This window comes from Morone saxatilis, unplaced genomic scaffold, assembly GCF_004916995.1.
Source record: "Morone saxatilis isolate NCDOM2014 unplaced genomic scaffold, NCSU_SB_2.0 Contig19, whole genome shotgun sequence".
NCBI classification, from domain to species: Eukaryota; Metazoa; Chordata; class Actinopteri; family Moronidae; genus Morone; species Morone saxatilis.
In genome coordinates this window covers 7190039-7215751 of record NW_023339751.1, presented here as the reverse complement: position 1 = coordinate 7215751, position 25713 = coordinate 7190039, and the positions used below count along the sequence as shown (strand labels likewise).

Sequence of the window (25713 nt, the reverse complement as noted above, 5' to 3'; positions counted from 1 at the left end):
GGGTCAAGATTCCCCCCCTTCAAACGGTTTTTGTACAGGGTCCGTGGTGAACTCCAAAACCTGAGCTGTTGGATGCCCAGAAACCCGTAAAGAGGCAAGACGAAATGCACTTGCGCTTACTTGACCTTTGTGGGAGATCAAACTTGACATTTCTTTCACAGGCTAATTAGGTTGCACACATGCAGCGCCCTCTGTTTATCCAACAAGTAGAATGTGCTGTACTTTTGCCTAAAAGTGAGTGGTAAAAAGGCATGAAATACATTAAATATAAACATTCATGGGAAGGCTGATGGTTCCTTCATTCTGGGCCAATAACGTAAAATACAGTAAAACATGGGTGTTTTCCTTTTATAATCTTCTAAAAATTCCATTATCAGTTACACGTGGAGGGGGTGTACCAGGGGCCACAACAAATTGGAAAGCGTAAGCACGAGTTTTCCTAACAGAATTCGTCCATTTTGATGGGGAACTAATAAAGGATTACCTGGTATCTGTATCTCAACACATAACTGAGCCTAGGTTTTCTAAATTTTAAGGTCTCATTTAACATTACTGACAACGGCAGCATTCCTCTTTTGCCAACCACTTGATTGAAAAAAGTGTAAAAAATATGTCTGTTCGATTGGTCTACATTTTTGGAAATAAAAACTAAATGATTTAAAATAAGGAATGTCTCAACACAAGGTGGATTCTTGGACTAGCTCCTCAGGTTGTGTGGGCAGAAAAGCTTACATTTGTAAAATATTTTTGGACTACATTAATAACGCATAAATGGGGGATTCACTGATGTTTTTATGTTTAGAAACCCCAAACAGAGATGTACCATATACCTTACCTGATAAGATTTATATTGACTATCACTGCAAAAGGTCTTGTCAGTGGGTAAAATTTAGGACACCTCCAACAAAATACTTGTCATTTGCCATTGTACTGATCGCCGGGGGGTGATCATAGACTTCACTTCACATCTGTCTTTTAAACTTGGGAGTGCTTAAGGTTCCAACAAATTAAACAGGTACAGTAAATGCTTGTTAAAGTAGGCTAGTGTATGTCAGTGTAGTGCTTTATTCCAAAAATAACTAGGATAGAAGCGGGGACAAACGCGAATACATCTCAACAAACTATTCAAATATGATACAATCAAATATTAAAAAAAATGTAAACGTGTAATAATCACTTTAGTAGCCTTGAATTAACTTAAATTTGAGCGCATTGCAACAAGCGAGTGCGTTCCATCCTTCCTCCATGCGTAAATACGCACGGAATAATCTTGGTAATGATTTTATCAGAGGGGTTGAATAAAGAAACAGATTATAGTGATAATTATAGAGCCAAATGCATTAACCAACATAGACTGACCACTCTTCAATAACGTTTTCATTCACTTTAAATGTATCATATCAAGCAAGCACTGCCTCTTTCGTAAATCCATCTCAGTAGTGTGAACTTACAGTCTTTTATCTCTGTGATCCATCATCAGCGCCGACCCTTGTGTTACATTGTTGCATCTGATTGTGTTGGAGAAACAGCGGCAGATCCTTGGACAGCCGAAACCCGGAGCGCACTTGCATCCGTAGAAGCCTAAAACAGACAGGAACAAGAGCGCTGGCACTGATGTCCACATTCTGGAAAACGCACAGAAGCCGGGATGCTCGCTGAATGCTGCGCATTAAGATCTCTGGCCCTCCCCTAAAGTCTCTTTTTCGTCATCGAACCCGTGCGGAGGACAGTCTCAGCCACTTGTTACTCAACTTCTCATCAAGTGGCTCCTGTGTCGCAAAGTCGGCTGAGGTTTATGTTATACTCACATCAAAGTGGAAAAACTGTCTGTTACACCACACAGTAAAGTCAGACGTTGTAAACAGCTGTTTTGTTTTTAGTCATTTGGTAGTTGAATATTACTGGTTTGATCCATTACAGTAAGTCAAGTCCTAAATCAGCCTTAAATCACAGAGTTACAGTTCAGAGTGCAGATGGTTTTTAAGATGGGAACAATTCAATAAAACATATAAATATATTTATACATTTAGCATTTTCTTGTAATTGCACACCTTCTATTGACTATGGTTAAATGTGCTTACCTCCTTTAAAATAATTGTTTTTATGATTATGATTATGATTCTTTTTATAAAAAGAGGTCCCATTGGCTACTATTATAATAAAAATAGATGCATTTATAAAGTGCTTACAGTGGTGCTGCCAAGGGGTGGCCAGGGGAGCCCGGATACAATGACTGACCAAGCTAACCAAGCTGACCAGCCATGAACAGCTGCTGTGAGACTCTCTTTGTGCCCACTAGCTTTTATAGTCACTAGAAGCACATTCATGTGCCCCTTGTAAAAGTTTCTGTGTGGTATCTCTATTATAGCTAAGCTAACGACTAACTCTTCAGTACCTGTGTGTGTCTGTGGAGGGAGTATCAGTGCGTGGGATCATTGTCAAGAGAAATAATGCAGTCTGGTGCTTCTACAGCTGTCAAAAGTCTAAACCATTGCACCATAACAGAAAAATAGTAAGTAGAGAGTTAGCAAAAACTAGCAAACTCCTGTGAATGATGCCTCTCAATCAGCATATTTGAAAATGAGGGCAGCAGTTTCCCTCCTCTGATTAGAGGGTGTTAACACTCTTTGTGGTCCTCTGTGAGGTCCAGGGTGATATCAGAGAGGCGTTTTGAGGCATTTTCAACCCATGAAATGCAGATTTTCATAGATTTGGTAAGAAATATTAATACCAGAATGTGTTTCTTCACAATACAGTCATATAATTTAGTTTACAGCTCAAAAATGCTCAAGTGGGGAGTAGTACTTTAAATCAATAATGTATAGTTTGCATAATAGTTCATGTGAAGGAACAAATAGCCAGCCGCTTGTGTAAGTCCGACTGCTCCCCTGGCTTCTGGTTTGGTGTGCCATCCATCGGCCGCACATATAAAAAAATTCTGGTCTTGCCACTGTATCCAGAGCGCCTCACAATCTGCCTCTCATTCAGCCATTCATACACACACCAATCGAGCATCCTCAAGCATCAAGCTAGCATGCAACGTGCTGGTCCGACCATCAGGATCAATTTGCAGTTCTTGCTTTAGGACATTTTGGCATGTGGACAAGAGGAGCTTCAATTTTACTAGAGAGACGTTTTTTTCAAGGACCCTTTATTTGAATTATGTTAATTGTGTGCACGGATTAAGGGATGATCTCAGTGGTCAAGGTCTACACCATGCCCAGTCAGCATGCATGAGACAGAAGAATAAATGGAGCTGTATAATCTATTGAAACACCAAGGCCTTGATGTGTTCCTTGGCAACTTAAATATTTAGATTTTGACTTCCACTTTCCACCATACCAAAGTGAACCGCTTACAAAGGTGACAGATAAGATGACTGCAGTCTCCAAACAGGCAGGTTCATTATAAGAGGGAGAAGGATTATCTCACAGCTGTGTCTGAGAGTGCAAGTTTTACATTTTGCTTATATATTTACAGATAAAGTTTCACATTTTCTGTAAATGCACCAGGTGTAAAATTATGCTTAATAGCTTAATTTAGTAGTCTACTTATCTTAGTCAGCTGTCTGCAAATACACAGCAAACTTGAGGATTGTCGGAATGAGTTGTTGTGTTTCCAGCATCACCCTTATCTTTTGATTATGTTTCTTGTGCCTGTAATTTCTGTGTATTTAAATATAATTAAAATGTCTTACATACAAGAAGCCAAGTCAATTGGACTGTTTCCCTCAGGAGGACAGTGTGACCCAAAGTCAAGACTCCCATAACTGTAAGCTATTTCGTTTGGCGCCAGTTATGTTCTTGATAAAGGCAAGGCGATTTTATGTAGCCTTGAGACACAAAATGTTTTAACACTCGAAAGATTATATTCCATTCTGAAATTGAAAACATGGCGCACCTAACATGACTCAGGTAAAACAAGACATTCACTTCCAGTACTAAGCGAATGCTAAAGTTATGCATGGAATTAGTCAAAACAGTCTGCACAAGATAAATTAATAAAACCACCAAACATGGTCATGTAAGGAGGACATAATGTACTGACTGTGCCAAACTGTTTTCTGTCTTGACGTTTTATCTCCACTGGGTGGCGACATAGCAACAGAAAAACAACAGCTGGCAAACCAGTGGTCGGTTTTAAACCGTATATTTAAAATAGTAAGGAGTCATGTAAAAGTAACGTTAGGTAAATAGGCTAAAACAAGCAAAGAGACTCTCGTATTTTAAGGAGTGATGTTCACTTTTTCCACTAAGCCTGTTTGGCATATAATATATATATTCTGTGTCTACTTACATTGGTTTAATAAATAGTTGTTGTTTTTTTTTTACCTCAACTCCTACTTTGAATTAAATATACTATAAGGTACCAACAGTCAATCACACCATACATGCCATGACATTGTAAACACAGTACAGTCTGCAGGGTGTAGTGTTGTGCGCAAATGATGTTGTAATTTCCGACTGCACTGAAAGGCAGCATCAGTTCCGGGGAAGTGGGCTTGGTTGAAGTTGCCTTCACAAGCTGATCTGCGGTCGGATTTTGAAAACACCTCCCCAACGAATAGGCTCAAACACTGGCTGCGTACAAACCGATTCTAGGTCAGCACTTACAGAAAGCACAATCCAGGAAGCCAGGAAGTTAGAGTTGCCACTGCTGCGGTCAAAAGTTGTAGACATAAACAGCAGCTGTACACTTAGAAATATAGAAACTTTTCTTTCTTTCTTTTTCTGCCTATTTACTGAAAACTAACGATGGACAAGCTTCGTCGTGTGTTAAGCGGACAAGACGACAATGAAGAGTTGGGTCTCACTGCACAGGTAGCTAACGTTACTGTATGACTGTGCTACTTTCTTTTCCTGTCCTTGTTACCGTTCAGATATTTGCTATTAATGCTAATGTGCTTTTCTTTTCTTTTTCTAAGTTGGTTTAGTAAGCTGTGAAAGTGAAAGTGTCCCCAGACGTTAGCTAATTAAACTGAAACAGTTTCATTATCATGTTTCTGTTCGGTGTGGGGTGTGTTTTTGTGTTTTTGTTTTTTGCAGCTAGCTATCATCCTTCTGTCAGCATTTAATACACTGCATTTGTTTGTTTATTTATACTTTTTGTTTTTACACGCGTTTCACGATGAGGAGGAAATGAGGTAAGGTGACTTGAGCCCTGTGTTTTTATATCACCTGGTGATTCTGCTTATATTATTGGTTGTTTTTGCGCAAGTTGAGTGTACTGAGTAATGTCCTTTTTAACTTAGACCTGTGCTGTGTGTCTGTGTGTGTCTGTGTGTTAAGATAATACTGTGACTAGGTGTTGTTTGCTCGGCTTTGGCCGTTATAGTAGAGTCACCAGTGGGAAGCCTGGGGGTCTCTCTGCAGGTCATTCAGTTTGTCTTGTGACATCCTCCCATTGTTCTTACCAGGTCCTTGATGCCAGCTCTCTCAGCTACAGCACCAGGGTGAAATGGTTCGTCATATGCTTTGCTGGAGGCATCCTGTGTTCAATACTCGTGAGTTTTCTGTGGCCCTTTATGTTGAAAAGGCAGCTTGTATGCTCTGTCTGCCTTCACACAGACATTAGGAATGCAGAGCGTACACAACACGGGTAATACTGTTACCCATGGTCCAAGTTAGGGTTAGACACTGACTCTTAATACGCACCCTGTATATATGCATATTACATTAATGCACTCCCGTTGGTTTTTCTGTCCTGCACGTTGTAAATATCTTTCCTGCACAGTTTTTGATCTTTTTTCATCTTTTTTCATCTTTATTTATTTATATTTTTAAAAATGACTGCACCAATGCACCGAGACATGTTCCCTGTACGTGTAAAAACTTACTTGGCAATAAACCAAGTTGGTTTGTAGGCACTATAAAACAAGTTGTGAACATGGCTCACTGCCATTGCCATCAAGGCAAAACCCTGCCCTGTTGTGCTTCACACGTATGCTTAATTAAGATATATAAAGGCTTAATGTCGTGAAAGAGCAGAATGTGTCAGTTTGTGTGTAGTTCACAGTTCAAATGACAGGAAGTCATATGACAGGCAGTATTTGCTGATAACACTTTGAAGCCACTGCATAGTCATAATTCACACTGACGAAGCCCCAACACAGCCTCTAAGTGTAGCCCCCGTCTGAGGATCTCTGCACATTTAGCAACAAACCACGTGTAATCTTAAAGTCTCTCTTCCATTACCTTTTACCACTAAGGCTTCTCGGTAGAAATAAGCAATGCCAAGAAGTTGACTCCTTTTTTATTAGCTGCAAGTCAAATATGCATCAACGTATGATTTTAAGCTTTATTCGTAACTGTGTTCTCTCAGTGCACACTCAACACTAAGTGTGCCACCACTGAAAATGATCAAAATAATGTTTGTGGGTTATTAAACAAAGCCCTGTGGTATTTTGGCACTAGGGGGAGCTCATTATGTTTCAGTAAAAACACAAGACAGCCCACAGAATGTCTTGTTTTTGTTTATTTGTTTTCTAAAATAACACAAGCGTCAATCTTATTCAGGATTCAGTGAACTTTTTAGTAAGTGTGGTGACATTATTCTGTGTAGCTGACGGAGACTATGTTCCTGTTTTACCAGGGTTCAGCACTGCTGTTCCTTCCAGGTGGAATCAAGCTTTTTGCCGTCTTCTACACAATAGGGAATCTCGCAGCTCTTGCCAGGTAAAACCAGTATTTTCTCACCAGTATGGCGCACTGCCTGAAATACAGCACATGATGATGCATCAGGCCCATACACTCTGAAATCCTTTGGCCTTGATGACTGCTGCTCTGTTACAGTCATTCTTCACACAGCCACACATTTCTCCGAGGTTTGCTCCTCGACGGTAAAGTGGTCGCTACTGTTCCAGGCTACAGGATTATAGCTAAAACAATAATCTCCATTATTTAATCATATTAGCATTTAAACTTTTTCAGTGTTCCTACCATTGAAACAAATAGAAAACTCCCTTTCCAATCATATTGTGGTTAGTAAACAGCTTCATAAAATGGTGTGAAATCTTGCAACTTTGTTTGAGAAACAGAGACTGTTTATCACTACATACATGCATTCTAAAAAATGCTCAGACAGGCTTACCTGTGAAAAGGTTTTGCACAATTGATGCAACAGAAGGTACTCTGATCGCAAAGGATACATCTCGCACCTGTTTGTGTTGATTTAATTGTGATCTAGATTATTATGCCTAATTGTATGTCATGTGAAAGTCAAGAGGAAATGATTAGGGTTAAAGTGGGAACAGACAGTGTATCTGTGTCTCCCAACTGTTTATTTTGTTTTCTCTGAGTAGACCAAACATTAGTGTTGGCTTTCATATTATTATTATTTGCCAAGACATCTGTGGGAGAATACTGAGTAGATGATGTCTGCTTCCCAGTGACAGGACACCATACTATACAAATCTGTAAGATTTAGTAAGATTATAATTTTGGCTTCACTAGATATCTACAGCCTACTGGATTTTACAACATTATGGATTATTTAATCTAGATAATCCAAGGTTTTAATATAATCACGATGTCTTTGACTTCTTTGACAGACAGTGAACCGTTGATGAGGCTTTTTATTCAGACAGGCCAGTCTCTATTTCAGGTATCGTATGTCCAGAGGGTTTAGATGTGTCAAGAAACTGGGTCATCTTCTGCATTCATAGCCGAGGTTACCAGGAGAGTGTCATATTCTAGGGATCTTAAACCAATTTTCATATTTAGGTGACTTTGAATGCAAGAAGATTACAGAGAGACCATTGGTTCCTTTTATATCAACATACAGTTAAAATAACCCTAACAATAAACATACATCATGTGCTATAGCATGATCCTCTTTTTACAAGCAATAACATTGTTTAGATTTGGAAAAGTCACCTCACTATAATAAATGATATGTATCAGAATACACATTTTACCATGCCAGGCTGGCAAATGGTGTCTTTTCTTGTTTTTTTGTTTTGTAACCAAAAAAAAAGAATCTAGCTTTAAATCAAACTTTAGCCGACAACTTTCACTGTTTAATCAAAGTTACATATATAGACAGATTCTCTAGACACTAGACAATACAGCATTATTTTCACATCAGTAATGGCAGTAACAATGCTGTCATCCTTCCCCCTCATCAGCAGTGTGCATGGGCATCATTAATGTCTCTGTCACATTGAGCAGATAAAAAGAGAAGGATCCATCCCTCTCAGCAGACCAGTAGAAAGAGCCTGCGTCAACACACACTGCTCTCGTGTCTCATCTAACAGATGCGACGCTACACAGACTCCCTCTACCCACTCAGCTCTGCCGAGCCCAGAGCTGCGTGCCTCGTCAGTGGGGAAAGCCTTTGTCTCGTTACATTTACTGACGTCACGCATGCATCATGTAGGAGGTTTTAAATGTGTCATTATGGTGTGGGGCATGAAATATTTACCCTCTAATAATTGCAACGTGAAGCGTATATTTGATTATGGTGGCAACACAATTCTGATGTCGCTCAGAAGATATTTATGTGTGTACACTCGTATCAAATCTGTTCGGAAATCCACCCAGAGCATAAACTTTAAATACAGAGTATTCATTGTGTATGGAGGTGTGATTTGTGTGTATTCTGTCAGTCAGAGCTGACAACCCGGATGATATTTGTACAGTCATCGTTTTCAAACATGCATTATTACAACATCCACAATCCATCTACAACAGTGTCAATTCAACACATACACACAGAATCTTGGCTTCACTGGAGAGAACAATTAAAATACACCTGCACCTGATATGAAGACAAAACATGATCACAGTAATTTCATGGATTAACATTTCAAACAACAGTTCAATGAACCCTTTTCCTGATTTTTAAAGTGTCTGTTTCTTGTTTGTTCTTCTACAGCACCTGCTTCTTAATGGGACCACTAAAACAGCTGAAGCGCATGTTTGAACCAACAAGACTGATAGCCACCATTGTTATGCTGGTAAATATGTGTTTTGCTGTTATTTTGGACCTTCAAGGGTTAGTTAGAAGTGGGGTTTACCTACAGTAGATGGTGGACAGCAAGACCGGAGTACAGAGAAGTACCAGCATGGAAATTAGGCAACGTATTCCTGTGGAAAGGGGCAGAAGAAAAACATATTCTAGCCACATACAAAACAGTCAATATAAGTTTAAATTGATGCTGTGTTTAGAATATTTTTAGGGCTTTACCTTACCCTCAAACAGCTCGTTCTGACTAGAAACTGAAGCCGTTATATCCATCTATGCTCTCAAGGCAGCACTAGACCAGCAACTACAATCTTCTGTGAGGTAAAAGTACAGTTTTTTTTAAAGTAGTCTGGTGCTTTGAAGAGAGAGATGTAACAGCTTCGTAAATGGCTGTCTGACCTCAAGATAAAGAGGGGTGTACCCTTACACTGCTAATGATTTTTTCATCATTAGTTAGTCATTCGTTTTTATTTTATTTTTCAGTAACTAAAATGTTCTTTCACACCTCGTTATTTTTTTGTTTAGTTAACTAAACTATAATAACCTTGGTTCATACCTTGATACAGTAAATGTTAGATGCTATTTTCTGTCTGCAATGTACAATAAAATGTAAATGCATTGTGGCCTTCTTTACATGAGGCCACAGTGCATTTACATTGTATCTGCTTTCACCTATACTCTTGAGGACATAAAAGGTCTGTAGCCCTTTGACTTTGGATGATAAGGCCAGGTTAAATTAAAGATCTGGTACTCGTCACCTTGTGACCTTAAAGGATTACAAATATAAAGTTACTCACAGTATCTTGACACATGGCAGATGGCAAATGTCATTTTACAAATGTTTAAAAAAGATAACCATTCCTTTCTTCTTCCACCAGCTCTGCCTTGCCCTAACGCTTTGTGCAGTGTTTTGGGTAAGTAGATAATGCCTAGTTTTAAAGCCAGTTACAGTCTTTATTGCTTAAGTTTTCAACTATTACAATAACCATTTTGTGTTGTATTTTACAGTGGCATAAAAAGGGGCTGGCCATCATCTTCTGTATTCTGCAGTTTTTGGCAATGACATGGTAAGTGTGACCTGAGAGTCTGAGCCATCTCGCCCTTGTAGTACAGTCGGCAATTAATTTACCCATCACTCACGCCTACTCAGATGGAGCCGTCTGTCAATGATGGAGAACTTGCTCCAGCTGCTTTGGCTTGCATTAAATGTCCATGAGTTGAGTTAATCACACTGCTGATGCTTTAAGCTGACTTACTGCTGTTGGCATGTGTGCGGCTGAATCTGTAAACGGTTGCACTTACTCCATTATTGTCACACTGTGCGTTTAATCACACTACAGCAGAATTTTTCCATCATTTCACAGCATCGTATATTTTCAGGAGAGTTCAAGCTTTCTTAACTCAGAGTATAAAGAGTACATGCCATACCATATGGTATAATGATGATCAGATGCACATTTAAAGCAATATGAAAACTTTGAGCACATTGTTTTGCCCTAGTTTCCCTCAGTGGCATCACGTAAGTAGACTGTTAGGTAGGTTGCCAGGCATCATAGTAGGTCAGAATATTTTTGGCCTGTAGAGGAAGAGGTGGATCCTGGATCAGTGTGGACCTACTTGGAGACGTACAGGCAGACAGTTATTTCCGTCTGTGTTGTTTACACACAAGACAAAGTCTCTGCCAGCTTCCTCTGGGGTCATTACTACTACTAAAATCACAGGTGACTGGTCCAGTGAGAATATATGTCACCTCTGGGTCGTTTATTAGTATGATAAGTATGTAAAATGAAGACCTAAACAACTTTAATCTATTCTACTTAGTGTGTAGAAGGTATAGATGAGAATCAGTTAGATTTTATTGTTGTATTCAAAGAGTTTTTTTGTCATCTGCTTTATTAGACTTTATGTTTTTTACACTGCCTAGTTGAAAAAGCCTTTATCATCTGTGTTGAGTTGAAAACAACATGGTTTTGCCATGATATTTCTATTCATTAGGGCTGTAGTCAATCTACAGAGAATTGATTATCAACACTATTTTGATAATTGATGAATAGAATTAGTCATTTATGAAGAAAAAAGCTTCTCAGAATGTGAGGATTTTCTGCTTTTCTCAGTTTTAAGATTGTAAGTAGATTATTTCAGTTTTGACAAAGGATCACCTTTGGCTCTGGGAAATTGTGACGTACGTTCTTATTTTCCAATATGTTTTTGACTATACAATGAATCGATGAAACATGAAAATATTTGACCATATCAATAATGTAAATAATTGTTAGTAGTTAGGAAAAAAGGCATATATCGTAATGAGGTCAGTGGGGTTAAGTTCCAACATGGCAGTTAATAGTAAGACCTGTGAGTGATGGTCTATGGGCATGTCAGCACTTGTATGTTCATTAATTTGAACATATTTGCACAGCAGTAACAAAAGACACTCGGTGAATGTGAATGTGCATGGAAACACAAACCGCCAGCAGCTCCCAGGAGGAAGGGAACGGTCAGTGCATCATGGAGCGGGACTGTGTCACCCTCGTAACTACATTTTTGCACCTACATGTAGTACATTCATTTCCGCTCTGCCTGCGTTCTCAGAGGCATCACCATGGAAACCACAAGTCACACAGCCCTAGCTCATTCTTAACAGACTGGGGGGCATAGTGCACTCCTACGCAGGCACTCAGACGTCTGTGTGTGAAGGTGGTTCTGTAATAAGACGTCGCCACTGACCCACACACACACACACACAGAGGTGGGCAAAGTCCAGTCCTCAGGCTGAGTTCTGTGAGGTGAGCGTACCACACTGAAGCACTACAGGCTGACACTGACTCAGGATAGAGTAGGAAGTTAAATTAAAAAACACGGATAGCTTTTACTTAACTTTACTTGTTTTATTTAGTTTAGACAATAAGGACATGTATTTAAAATATGTGTAGAGTACAAGGGTTTCCTGCTAACTGGTGGTAAAATAAGATGGCGGTCATGCTCACGCTTGGGCTGTGGTTAATCATTCAACTCCTCTACCAGATTCCTCACATATTTTAACTATATTAGGTGTTTGATCAGTGCCTTTTTGTGATGAACGTCATCTATAATAATTGTACAAGTACAGTACAGGGTATCGTGTTTTTGTTGTACTTGTTGTTTGGTTAGCAATCTGTCGAGAGTCATTAGTGCAAAGATTACTGTGTATCCAATTCATTCACAATCACGTTTGGTTAATCCTCTTTCTGAGTGACATCAAAGACCCTTCGGTCCAGTGATTACTACTTGATGGCGCATTTAAACACATATTTTACATTTTGGTGTGAAATCCATTATTATACTGCTATTTAATCCTATATCTGTTTTAAGTCTTGTATTATTTGTGTTTGGGTTTTATATGCTTTTAATCTCTTAAACACCACATAATTACAAACCCATGGAAGGCAGACAATCATTATTTAACTTAAGTTTAAGTTAAGAACCACACATTCATTACATAACATGAAATAAATACTAATTGTAATGCATGTTTTCCCAGCTTGTGTTAAGTTTGACATGCTCAGTCTGTTGTTATGTTAGTACTTTGCTCTATGTAATTATTGTTTAACATAAACATTCATTCTTTTTTTTCTTTGTATTTTTCTGTTTCAGGTATAGCATCTCTTATATTCCATTTGCCAGGTAAGATTTTTAAGATTTTCTCTGCATTGACTTTGAATTGATCTGCATCTGTCTTTCATGTTATGTTCAGCTGTATGTTTACTGAATTGAGTCTGACTATATAAGCACACCTTTCACTTGAGCCACGTCTAAGAATCCAGCTACTATCAAAAGAGACCTTTAAATACATCTTCTATTCATATCTCAATAAAACATTGTATAACACCGTACTGCCAGACAACAAAATAGAGGGAATACTGCGAGCGACCCTTCAATGAAAACATGTTTTCATTTACCTCTGAACACTGTTTGTCTCCACCATATGGCTGTAATCCCCCCTCCCCATGACTAGTGCAGGGACTTGGTGTCAAACAAATGGCAGCTTGTTGTTTCACACTCCTGTGTGCTTTTGCCCTGTGATGTTATTTGCTTTATCCACAATATCTAAATGAAATCATTTCTTGTGGAATAATGCTCTTTCAGCCAGATTTACCAAAATATGTCTCTGTAGCTTGTGATGAGCTTATATTAAGCTCTATAGGGTTAAACCACAGTGCAAATTTTTGATTAGATTTAGACCCAAGTAGGCTGTCCTGCATAATAGGAGGATAAAAATCTCACAATCACATAATGGTCTTTATTCCAGGTTTCTTGGTTTGTTGTTGTTGTATGTAATGTGCAATATAGAGCCTAATACTTCACTGCAGCACTCAGATGTTCACTTCTCTAATAGTCTCAAATGGTGTACCACCTCAGTGCTTTCCCTAAGCCAAGCATGAGGTGTGATGTTGTTTTGTCAGTCCAGCTGTAAGCAGGGTTATGTCTCATTTGGTGAGGTCCAGAGCCCCCGTGCAGCCCCCCCACTAAGTGCCTTGTGTATACGGGCGACCCTATAATCCATCCTGACAGCTGAGAGACGTCCTATAACCACCCTGAGTTCCCCCTCCCCCAAACCAAATGCTAACAACAATACAGAACGGAGACAAAGACCTTTTCCCGTGCCACCCCTCCGAAAACCAAATTCCTTTGGAGAAATGCAAATTTGACAACTAGTTCTTGGGCTGATTGTTGAAGTCCTGATGATAACTTATTTATTTCCTACTCCTTTTGTCCTATTGTGTTTTCTTGTCAACACATTATTGTCATCCCTCCTTAAGCTTCTTACTTTAATCCATTTTTCATTTAATTTAGATTTGATCATTTAGCTCTGTATTGTATGTTGTTAGAGAGCAGCAGGATGTTTTTTTTTTTATCCCTCTTGAGTGACATATTAATAAGTATTAGACTGCAGTCTCTCCCCGTTCCTGTCTATGACCAAATCAACTGTGATACCTGTTTAGCCACAACACCACATGGCCAATGGACTTGATCCTTTAATGTATTTTACCTTGTTGCCTATTTATAACCACTCGTGCCTGCAGACCAAGGTCCTAAAACCTGCTGCATGTGCACTTCCCACAGTGCCTTAGAGCTACTGTTGCTCTGATATTTAATGAAAAATAGGGGGGGAAGTCACTCAGACTGATCATTTATTCATTAAGTTTTTGAAGAAGCAAAAATAGCATCAAGCCTCAAGTGAATATATATAAAAACAAAACTAAAGTTGTACAAGAGGAAGAATATGAGTGTTTTTATTGTTGATACATCAGAGATCAGAGTGACAAACCAGAGCATTTGAAGGAGCAAGTCTCTCGCCTGTCCACCAACCTCCCCTCCTCCCTCTCAGACTGCTTATGATCCCCCCTTCTCCTTTTAACCTTGACGGGTTTCACACCTCCTCCACCGAAATTTGACTGTGGCTGCAGGCGAAGTCTGCATAGCAACACACCGATGGCAAGAGCAAAACGGTGTGGGGGGGGTAACCATGGAGATCGCTCGTATTGCATCATCCCAGTCAACAGAGTACCTGGAGAAAGGGAGCCCCCATCACTCCGAACATGTGGTGCTTCCCCGACAAAACACACTCACTTATTCATGACGAGCCCCACCCAAATCACCGTAACAAAGGATGGAAGTGTCGCTTTTAATTTTATACACATGAAAGACTTTTGCTTCTGCTGTGTTTATTTTTTCCTGGATCAGTTTTAGAACAGCACTCAAGCAACATTTCTTTTTCTTTATTTCAGTGTTTATTGTCCTGGCTGTTTGTTTATGACATTTTCTCTCTTTTTATGTCTCTTTTTTTTCCTACAGGGATGCTGTGATGAAATGCTTCACAACCTGTCTGAGTTAGGAGTCTCTGATCCACAATTTGCATTGAAGACTGATCCTAATATGCAAACTGCAAGAATGGTGGCTCTGTAAAATATACATCTATGTTGTTTATACACTATATGTCCAGATTTTTTACTATGGCTTTTTCATACTGTGAATTCTCGCTTTTTAAGTCTATTCGAAGATCTCTAACTGTAATCAGATTATAACACTTTTGCTTTTGCTTTTGTTTGTGAGAGACATGAGTGCCTTTAATGCTTAATATATTTAAAGATGTGCCTATATTTTCAGAGGATTTTATACCATTGAGGTGCAGGGAAATAATTTTGACTTCGCAATACATTGTTATTTACAACATAAAGTGCCTTAACATTATAAATATATGTATAGAGATCTGTTGACATATTGACCAACCATACACAATTACATCTTAAACAGTGTGAAATTCCATTTCCTTCTGGATGGTGTTTTGATTTCCTACTCACAAACATTATTAAAACACATTGTCTTTCTGTCTGTCTTTGAGGCACTGATGTATAAAGAGACTCCCTGATGCGCTTCCATGTTTATTTATGATTATTTCCCCCTTAGGTAATTGAGGCACTGCTTCACAGATAATGCACTGGGATATATGATATGATGGCTCTTTTGAGGTTTTTCCAGCTAAAGAGATTTTTCTTTTTTTTCTTTTAAAAAGCAGCCCCTGTCTTGTCTGTTCGTCCTCAGTGTGTATTGGAACACACCTGCCCCCCCTTTAGCTCATCAGATTACATTAAAATTGCTTCTCCTTTTTAGACTTGATTCCCTGCCAGATGTAGCAATGACCCAGTTAATTACGCCTTTCTGAGCATTGTGGTTTTGACGTGACCTAATAACCCAGTATAGCTTGCATCGGGTTCCCTATATTGCTTCAGCATGATGGCATAGCCTTTGAGGATGCGGTTGTCATGACAACCTCCTCTGGAAGATTCATAACCTCAGCCTTCCCCCCATCTGTGGTGCAGATGTTCAAATTATCCTGATGAGGAGGTGTGTGGGTTTTTTTTTTTTTTTTATAGAATACCTTGGAATGGGAGTCCGTCGTGGATTTCACCACAGATTTTGTTTTAAAGTGAAAGACTTTTTTTTTTTTTTAACTAAAAATGGCATCAGTAGCCACATATAGACAGTCCCAACACACCCCGTTTCCTTGTGTATGAGCTGCGGGATTAGCTCAAGGTTTAACAAACATGCCTCCAGGTTTTCTTTATGCTTCATGCTCCTAAATAACAGCACTTCCTGATGTCCTGCCCCCACACAGTTTCATTAGACGCTTGTATAATGTGGTGGTGGTGGATTAGCATGGGCAAAATCTCCCCTCAGCACTAGTTCAACTAACTTGGCTGAGACCCAGCAAATCCTTAAGCAATTAATCTTCGGCATAAAACAATTCTGTTGAGTGAAGGAGTGTGGCTGTTTTTTTGTGATAGTTTGTTCGCCATTTTTGGGATTACGGCAAAGTTTTGAGGCTGAAGGGGAGGCACCCTGACCCAGGCAATCTGTTAAGAGTCTCCCAACAGTTTCCTCTTCATTACATCTAATCCATTGTTATGTCAGAGAGAAGAGGGATCCCACACCACAACAAGCACTGAAATGAAACATGTCTGTGTGTCCTCTCTCCAGCCTAATGACCAAGCTCATCTTGTAAAAATGAATAAATAACTACGCTTGTGTTGTGTCATGGGTAATTTACTTACCATTTTATTTTCCAAGAGTGAGTCGGTGGACTGTTGGCCTAAATAGATTTTTGAGTTTTGTTAAAGGAGTACATTAAAATATTGTGCTACAGAAACACAACTCTGGTCTCATTTGATGGAAAATGCCACATATGGATTTGGTGGATATGGTAATCACTAGAGCAACTGACAAAATGCTTCCTCAGGCGATATGAAATAAACCGAGTAAAAACTATAGATGTGGAAGCAAATATTGATTTCCTCTTAAATTCTACACTGAGGGAAACAAAATCACATTGAATCAATTGTGGATCTGTCTGGTTGAAAGTGCAGATAACAGCAGAAAGGAAGAGAAATCAATAGTGTGGACTATTTGTATACTCCCCCAGATATCTTTCATATAGGCTTACATGGCTGAAAGAACAACAATGGGCCATGTACATACATCAGTTAATTGACATTCAAGACTATATTGACTCAAAGGATAAAATCAAACTGCATTGTGCCAGTGACATGTTTTGTTGGTTCAAGGACAGGACCAGTGTTTTTATGACCATATACATGTAAGGTATAGGGAGGCATCAACATCTAGGCTATAGGATTACTTTAACTAAAAAATGTGAGTTTTAGATGAGAAATGTAGATTTTGTGTCCGGACAGGCTGTGTATTTTATATGAAAACAATAAAAACTTAAATTTAGTTGCAGTTTAAAGGGATGTCTTTACCATTTGAGGTGCAATTATGTAAAAATGTATATGGGCTAAAATTAAGAATGTTTTTTTTTTTCGTTTAATTAATTAATTCTAAACAATAAGCAGAAATGAGTCACATTGAATACAACCACATACACATTTGGCCACTTAAAAAATGTATTCATCCACTTACTCCCACGATTTCTTGAAGATAATTACCATTTTTCAGGCTGATTGTCTTATATTAATTGAATATGTGACTGGTCCAATGACTGGAACACAGCACAGAGGCGCTGTGAGGAAAGGCGGCAGGAACATCAGGGTGAATGTGGCTCATCGCTTCAGGAAGTTATTGGAAATTATGAAATGACATCACCACAGTTTATTCGTGGCTTTGTTTGGTGCTCCTCCTGACCACGCCTTCATGCCGGCTCGACCATAAAGCAGCCAGGCTGTGTGTGTGCACCAGTTGAACTCCAGTCAGCGTGGACAACAGGTGCACTTCAGCTTCTCTCCACCCCGCTGCTGGATAATGCCCGCAGAGCGCTGCTCGTCGCTTTGCGCAGGGCTTCCTCGTCTGCACTTTGAACACTTGCACGTTTTTATATCCTGATCACTTCCAGCCACACAAAAAAATGCCTTTTCCGCCTATCAGCCTCCACCAGCGGATCACTTCTCCTGGCAGGGATCTATTCGGGAAAAAGAAAGCCAACGGAGTGCCTCCTCAGACTGAGCTCACCAGCAAATCCGGCAGAGAGAAAGGGGGGTCCGATAAGGAGAAGCAGTCCATTTCTTGGACATCGGCGAATTTAAGGAATTTGGGGAGAAAAGCCCAGCAAGAGAAGAGCAAAAGCCCGACTCAGAAGAAGGATGCCGGACAGGAGACCCAGGGAAAATGCTCCTGGCTGACGGTGCCCAAACCTCAGGACTCTTCCGAAGGAGTCAGGCGCTCCAGCTCCATGGACTCCACCAGACACCTCCATGGCAGAGAGGACGGGAAGAAGGAGATCCAATTTACCCTCAGCCTAACCCCTGAAGCCATACTTGTCATCCAAAAACGAAATCTGGAAAAGCAGATGATGGCAAAGCAACAGAAGTGTTGCGCCTCCGCGGACTTTCGGCACAGGCGGGTTTTTCCTTCCAAAAAGGCGCACGGAGGATCCAAGGGCTGCGCTCCCGTCGCCAAAGTGGAGAGTGCCGAGCAGGACATCACCGCCATCGTTAAAATATCTCTTTTGAACGATCAATACAAGTACGACGATGTGGAGTATGAGGAAGAGGATGGAGACGTGGATGAGACTGTTGTGAGGAAATGTAAAGAGTGGCTCAAAGGTGTCGAAAACGCCGCTGCTTTGGGAAAAGTGGACAAACTTTCTGCACTCCCGCACCTTAAAGGCTGCTGACACCTGACTTTTGATCTTACGTTTTTCAGCAGACTGAGAGCAGAGATGATGGACTCGTGAAAAAATGTGCACCCATGTAGGCCTGCTGCAATGGCATCTTAAATTTGAGTCTTGTAAATGAAACGCTTGCAAATGAGGGGAGGAAATCCACTTGCCTCCAAAGGAATGTTAGTTTCTTTCGGAATGATGTACTAAAAATAGAAAGAAACTGACACTTTATTCAAGAAAATAAAAAAATAAATGAGTAAATTGCATTGGAATAAGATGAAATTTGACATTCACTTTAAAACAATAAGATTTTAAAGCTCAAGTGCAGCCTGTGGCTCATCCAACAGTGCTTCTTACGGTTCACAGGGACGTTGCTTTGCGAGTTTAATGCCTAACCAATGTTTTGTTGAAGTTTGAACTGAATACCTTAATATTCTCGTCCTTTTGCACATGTTTTTAGTTTTCAGTGGGGCGCCTGTGGATTGGCAGAGGGGTTTTGCGTAAAGGGACGCAAACCGTTCCTTTGTGTTGGAGAACAATACGCTGTCAACAACAGGGCTTTATATGCGCCTGCTGCTGAAACAAAACTGGACTGTTTATGTTTCCTCTAATAAGAGGGGTTATATCCTTTGTAGGGATTTATCAGTGATGTACAGTATTTAATATTTACTAAATATTTGTACTGTCAAACGTTTTCTCAGCTGATGATTTTATGACATCTGAAGTAAAATGTTACTGACCCTTTTAAATCTTTTGAAAGCTCATTTGTGTTGTGCCTCTTAAATAACTCTGTTACATGATGCTGATTTGCAGTCATTTAGATTTCTTTTACATTTCTGGCCAGTTCCCAGGCTGTATTTTAAAGGCTCTTTGTTGCCACTGTAACTACCTGGGGCCATTTGGGCATTAGTGGTCTAAGCTTCTTAGATTTCCTGTTAAGCAGGGTTGACCAGAGTACTGTAGGGCCCAGGTGCATGATCCCCTCAGGAAATTACCTCCAATCTGCTTTACTTTTGTTATCAAACAAAACAATGCATGTAGCTACTAGAGATAGATAGTGTTGCTACCAAAGTCTGGGAGATGTTTTCATCCAAAGTGCCAGAACTGTATGATTTGCAACAAAGGTATTCCCAGTTTGAATTGTGAGCTTAATTCTGACATTCCCATGCTCATGTGGTACAAAGAACCATGTTTTTATTTTATAAGTGGCAATGAACTTCATGTTCAGGGTGAAAGAGAAGGTCCAAGACTTAGAGGGCTTAGAAACAAACCAGTATATGACTGTTCTCAGCAAAAAACAACAACAAATAAAACAAACATTAAAGTAAACAAGAATTCAAGCCATTAAGATACTTTTGGCTTCTTTGCTGGTTCACTTCAGTTGACTACATTTTTTTGTATTGATCATTAAACCAGTCATGGGAAACTCTGAAGGAAACAGCAACCACATGTAAGCCTCAGACCAAATTAAATCTCCACGCAGGGTTCAACACATTTAAAATGTGTGCAGTGACCTGCAATAGGGTTTAACTCATTGTTAAACCTGTATTGTTCTCTGTAACTTGGTAACCAGAGTTTTACTCAGACTGTGGTGCACTTTAAAGTTGGACAGAGGAGTGTAATGTTTGAGACATTGCAGTGTGTTTCTAAAGCTCCCACACCAACAACTGGTAAGATATTTTAGAAAAATGACTTCTATATCCTCAGGTGACGCTGTCGTTTGATATTATTCTGGAAGCTGATGCCAAATCATCATAATTTTTCAGTATGGATTCCTTCATTATTGTTTTTCAGCAATCCATGCCTGTTGTCTCTAAAGGTTTCCTCACTAGTGGATTTGCCATGAGATCTGAGCGCAAAGCCCTTCATCAATCAAGCACTTTGCCCTCTATTTCGGATGCGCTCTTATTACCTGTTGCTGTCAGAAAGGTATTTTAAATAACCCACTCACCAGCAGAGTTTCATATCTTACCCTGATGTTATCCTGTTAAATGACATTTTATTCGGGGATGGATAAACAGAGTAATTAATCATGTGTCCTAGTACAAGTTTTTTATTGTGGTACAGTACAGGACATTACAGATATCTCATTTACGTCATGTGAGTAAACAAACAAGCTAGAATAAAGCATCTTGTCCTGGATAGATGTTCCCATTCAGTGTCACAAAGTGGTTTTATTGTAGCATGTTACAGCGACTGAGATCATGGCTGAGCCAGTACAGTGTGTACCAAGACCCAGTTCGGTTCTCCGTGGCCCCTGTGATGATATTATCTGCTGGCTCAGTGACCGAAAGTTGTGTAATCCTCCCCTATTGTGTCATTTCAATTGTGGCCTTGTTTATGTGCCTCTCTCTGGTATTCATTGCTGTCTGATTGAGGCCTGAGGCTGAGCTATTCATGACTGTGTCTGTCCTGGGGGTGAGAACTGCATTATTATGTCTGGAGTAGCTCAAATACTTGAATTCAATAGGAAAAAGTAGAATTTAAACAAGCAGGAGCTGGCAGCAGTTGAGACGGTCGGCTTGGTTACAAGTGGAAACACTTTCTCCAAACTGCCATTTGGGGTCTTTTTCATTTGGAGTTGTTAACTCCACCCCATGCTGTAGGTCTCTCCTTTCAGTTCTGTCTTTTCATCCACTGCCACAAACTGTTTCTGTTTACACCTGCAGCATCGCATGTCTTTATTTTCTATTTTTGTCTGCAATGTCTGTGATTCACCAACCCCATCTGCCTTTTTGGATGCAGAGTAAAAAAAAAGAGGAGGAGAAAAAAAAGGAATGGCTGCAGGCTTCTGTCCACCTCCCTGCGATATCATGATGGCTGTCTAGCAGAGTGACGTGGTTCAGCAGGACAGCTGCTTTATCCTCCCCTGATTTATAGTGGCAGGGAGCGCAGATGGATGCTGCCTTCGTCCCGTCACTGACACTTTGCACACAGCAGTGAGAGCAGAGAACTGCAGGTCTCTCTGCTCTGCCACGACACTATTACTGTGGCAACGGAACTGATAAATCCCGTGTTTCCAGCAGCTTTTGTGAGAAAAGACAAAGCAGACATTTCCTGAACAGGCTCGGCCCATAAAGTTTAGTAATGTGGTCATTCAGTGGCAGCCTGTTAAGAACAAGCATTTCCCAGAGACAGGGCGACCTCAGAGAGAAGACTTAGATCAGAGAGTACAGTCCTCCCATAAAAGCTCAAGCATGTTTTATTCCTCATTTGAGGGATATAAAAGGAAACATCCATGTTTTTATGTGCAGTTAATCTGCTTTGGCATGCATGCTGTTACTCCCATTAGCTTTGCATTTTTTTGGTGACATGCTCCATCTCAAGATGTAGTAGTTCAAATCTGTCCCTAAAGCTTCCCTCTGCCACATCTGCTGGGGATCAATCTTCATCAGGGTGAAATGAGGATACTTTTGCCCTAATAGTATACTTACGGCAGTCATAGCCTTACGAAATTGTTTCCTAGAGACATGCTGAAGATCTGGAAATAAGGTGAGGGCTTTGTAGGAGAGGAGGTGGGCATATTCCTCCATGCGTATATCAGGTTTTTTTTGGCTGGGCATTGCAAGAACACAATGTCAGGCTGTTGTGTGGGAGGTTGCTCTTGGCAGAAGAGAGGGATTACCAAAAATGCATTCTTTTTTTAATCTTCAGGCCAGCTAACTGATTCACTCCCACAGGATCTAAATTGGGTTTTTACTGTTGATAGGCAGGGGAGGCAGTCAAAGCCGAGCCCTGGAGGAGGAAGGGAGGAATTCAAGACGGTGGTCCAGACCTAGACCAAGAGGCCAAAGCCAGACGTCAGGCTCAGCTGGAGAAGGTTGACGGACATCAATGATACACTTTCATAGTCACTTAGACACTGATTTTGCTGTTAGTCAGAGAAAGATAAGTGTATAAAGGAATATCTGCTCTTTGATCAGTAATCAACACCTTCATCACCTCCTCATCTGCAGTAAATACTGAAACACTGCTCTCTACTTCCAAGGTGGTGCTTCCTTTAAGGTCATATCCCTCCCAGTTGGAGTCCCTCATTTTCTTTGTTTATCTTCCAGCGCCATCTAGAGGCGTACAGGAACATGCACCGTCTCCGAGATGCCCTCTATCGCCGCTATGCTGCCCTGCTCAGAGACAAGGTCCACTCGCAGAGATTAGTGCTAAAGCAGAGAGATGAGACAGCCAGAGCAAAGTCTGAGCGTGAAACTAAGCAGGTAAATCATTAAATATGAACAGTGACACACTGGGAGATTTATTTGAGTCATGTGCAGGCTTTGTATTACAACCTATTACAGTTTGTGGGGACAAAAATATCTGCTTAAAGGCTACGTGTTGCAAGTCATAATGCTTGAAATATGCATTAAACTGAAATCAGCTAATAATGCAATACGAGCCTTAATTGTGGCATGATTCTTATATTTTGATACAATTATATTTGATTACACAATTTAATATTAATTTAAATTGTATTATTTAATTTCATCTTTAGTTTGCAGTCAACCAAAATACCAAAAACCACCTGACATGAAATTAATTGGGAGTTTTAGCATTATTCATTTATGTTATTCATCTGGTAGCTTTACTTGATTGATTATTTCAGCACCATGCTCTGTTTAAATTTACATTCGTTATCTACAGTAGGAAAAGTTTTGTAAACTATGAAAGTTAAAGGGGGGTAAAATTTGGCCCACAGGCCACTATACTGCACTCAGTCTGGGCTCAAATACACAACCCTGCAAATCAAAGCCTCCCTGTTTTGACTACGACACCTTCACTTTCTCTTTTACTCCTCAAGTGACATGCATAGCATTAAAACAATTAACATCTGCAGTTAACTGTGAGCCTTCGTGTCTTGCACAGTAGAGGCAGTATAGTGGGCTAACGCTGCTGATGCAACTATTGTATGTATGAACCTGCTTTAGTCACATGTTAACATACAGCAGATTAAACAAATGATTTGCATGTGATGTTTGAGTAGTTAATACATTGGTTCATTCTGTGGAAGCAAATAAAGGTTGTAATGATTTGAATCGTATAAACAATAAAACACCTAATTGTGAAATTCAATTACTACTGAATAATTGTTGAAACTTCAATACAACTGACTTTATAGCATTAAAATATTTTATCTGTATTATCTTTATTCTTAATTTAATTAAGGTCATCTCAGGATTATAAATGTAGTCATTGAGTCATCTGGACAAATGTTTTAAATCATGTGACTAACAGAACACAACCTGATAGGTCTGATAGATTCCATTCAGGCTTGATTGATCATTATTAAACCAAATCATGGACTTCGGTGTCTTCATTTCACCAATCCAATTCAAAGCAACCTAACTTAACTTGAATTTTAAGATTAAAAAATGACCAAATAAATGTTAGTAACTCAAATGTGCATTAACTGATTTTTTGGCCATCTGGGGGGAGCGGAAACAAACATCATTTGATATATTGTTATAATAATGATATTGATGCTTTGCATTATGTACTTAAAAATATGTTTAAGTTAGCGTTTTCTTACAGTACTTTCTCAAAATTTGAAAGAGAGGAATTGAAACCACACAAATTCAAATAGATGATTTTCAAAGTAAAGTATGTCAATACTATGAATTCATAGGTATGCTTAGATATCAACACTATTTTGTAATGGTGACATTTCACAATTAGGTATTTTGTTACAGTATTTATATAATTTAATTTATTACAACCTTTTTTTGCTTCACCTTTTTGTTCAACAAATTCCATTTCCTGTTTTTGTGTAATAGCTCTCCTTCTGCTGCAGCTGATGTGATTGACTTTGATTTTGACTGTCTTGTCTCTGTTCTGACTGGGTGTGAAAAGAGCAATAAGCTTTAGAGAGTGCCTGCATGGAGGGGGTCTAACATGAGAGAGATCCTGTCTTATCTTCCCCTCCTGTAAAAGTGGAGCTTCTTCAGGAGGATGTAATTGTCCTCTCTAATGACTTGCACTTGGTGGGGAGACAAAGAGAGCACAATAAAGGACTTTAGAGGCCCTCCAGTAGGAATCCTTTGCTTCAAATTGCTGAGCAAATGAAACTACACGTTGTTTCCTCAGCTCAGATCGAGAGGCTCCGTCACAGACACAGAGGTGAGGCAGGACCAAAGCAGGCAAAGGCAAGAACACCTGCTGGGGCCTAATTGGTCCTTGCTGCAGTTAATGGCTTCCTGTGGCTGCGTGTTTACTTCTCATTTGTTCTGTGTGCTCAGTTTCCCAGCCCTGAAACAAGGAAGACTCACTTTAAATCTCTATTCCCACAACTCTCTGTCTCTGTCTGCCTGTCTGTCTGCCTCCTTCTCGTTTCTTCCTTTCTCAGAAACAAAAGAAGTTGGCCTTCTCCAAGCTGCAGCACAATGACTCATACCTGAAGTCACTCCCAAAAACCAGCTATTACCTGGTATGTTCTGTCCCAGTTTTGAAAGTATGATTGCATCAAAAGATGTGAAAAAGATACCTGACTTTAGTCATTCATATATGTTTCATCCCTTGCTATGACATTCATCAAACTGAACTGTCATGTCATCTTTTTCTGAGATATTTGACCTCCAGAAGCAGTTAGCTGATCGTGGACATCTGAAAACCCACCACGACTTGGAGGACTTTTATAGCTGCATCAAATATAGCCGTCACTCATCACAGCTACAAAAAAGTCTGGAGGATGTCAGGAAAATGAGTTGAGTTACAGTTTGATATACAAACCTTCTTTCTAGATCTATTATGGACAATCAGTGGATGTGATGTTGTATGTATGTGCTGACAGTGCTGGAAAGCAGATCTGCAGCTGATTTGATGACTCAATACGAGATGTCAGAAAAATATCCCTGCACCGCTGAAGATAGAGGACATGAGGACTGCATTTCCCAGTCCAGGTGGAGTCTGCACTTTAAAAAGTCTGCACTTGTTATATATTGACCACTTTGTCTCTTTGTTCTGGATCCTTTCAAGAGTAGCTAACTCTCCCGTTTATAAAGTACAGCACATTTCAACAGCCAAAATTACAACGATTGAACACTGAACATTCAGTACTTTTGAAATAAAAGTTCCACATTTTCAGAAGTACGTTTATTCGCTTTGTTCAA

At 39.7% G+C, this 25713-nt stretch overlaps 3 protein-coding genes across 3 annotated transcripts in view; 2 read left to right on the top strand and 1 right to left on the bottom strand.

The window, feature by feature from the left end:
* lhcgr (luteinizing hormone/choriogonadotropin receptor) overlaps positions 1 to 1624 on the bottom strand; it is a 6654-nt gene extending 5030 nt beyond the window's left edge. Inside the window, exon 1 of the mRNA XM_035663488.1 lies at positions 1452 to 1624. Within this exon, the coding sequence (XP_035519381.1) occupies positions 1452 to 1624 (173 nt within the window). The remainder of the gene's footprint in view (positions 1 to 1451) is intronic.
* A 2975-nt stretch (positions 1625 to 4599) lies between these two features.
* On the top strand, positions 4600 to 16648 carry sft2d1 (SFT2 domain containing 1). Its single transcript, XM_035663489.1, has 8 exons — positions 4600 to 4820; positions 5417 to 5503; positions 6592 to 6674; positions 8875 to 8956; positions 9843 to 9878; positions 9973 to 10031; positions 12595 to 12624; positions 14797 to 16648. Exons 1-8 carry the CDS (start codon positions 4755 to 4757, stop codon positions 14834 to 14836), a joined length of 483 nt encoding a protein of 160 aa, XP_035519382.1. The 5' UTR covers positions 4600 to 4754; the 3' UTR covers positions 14837 to 16648.
* A 962-nt stretch (positions 16649 to 17610) lies between these two features.
* On the top strand, positions 17611 to 19388 carry prr18 (proline rich 18). The gene has a single exon (XM_035663017.1). The coding sequence runs from the start codon at positions 17861 to 17863 to the stop codon at positions 18626 to 18628; it is 768 nt and encodes a 255-aa protein (XP_035518910.1). The 5' UTR covers positions 17611 to 17860; the 3' UTR covers positions 18629 to 19388.
* The last annotated feature ends 6325 nt before the right edge of the window (positions 19389 to 25713 follow it).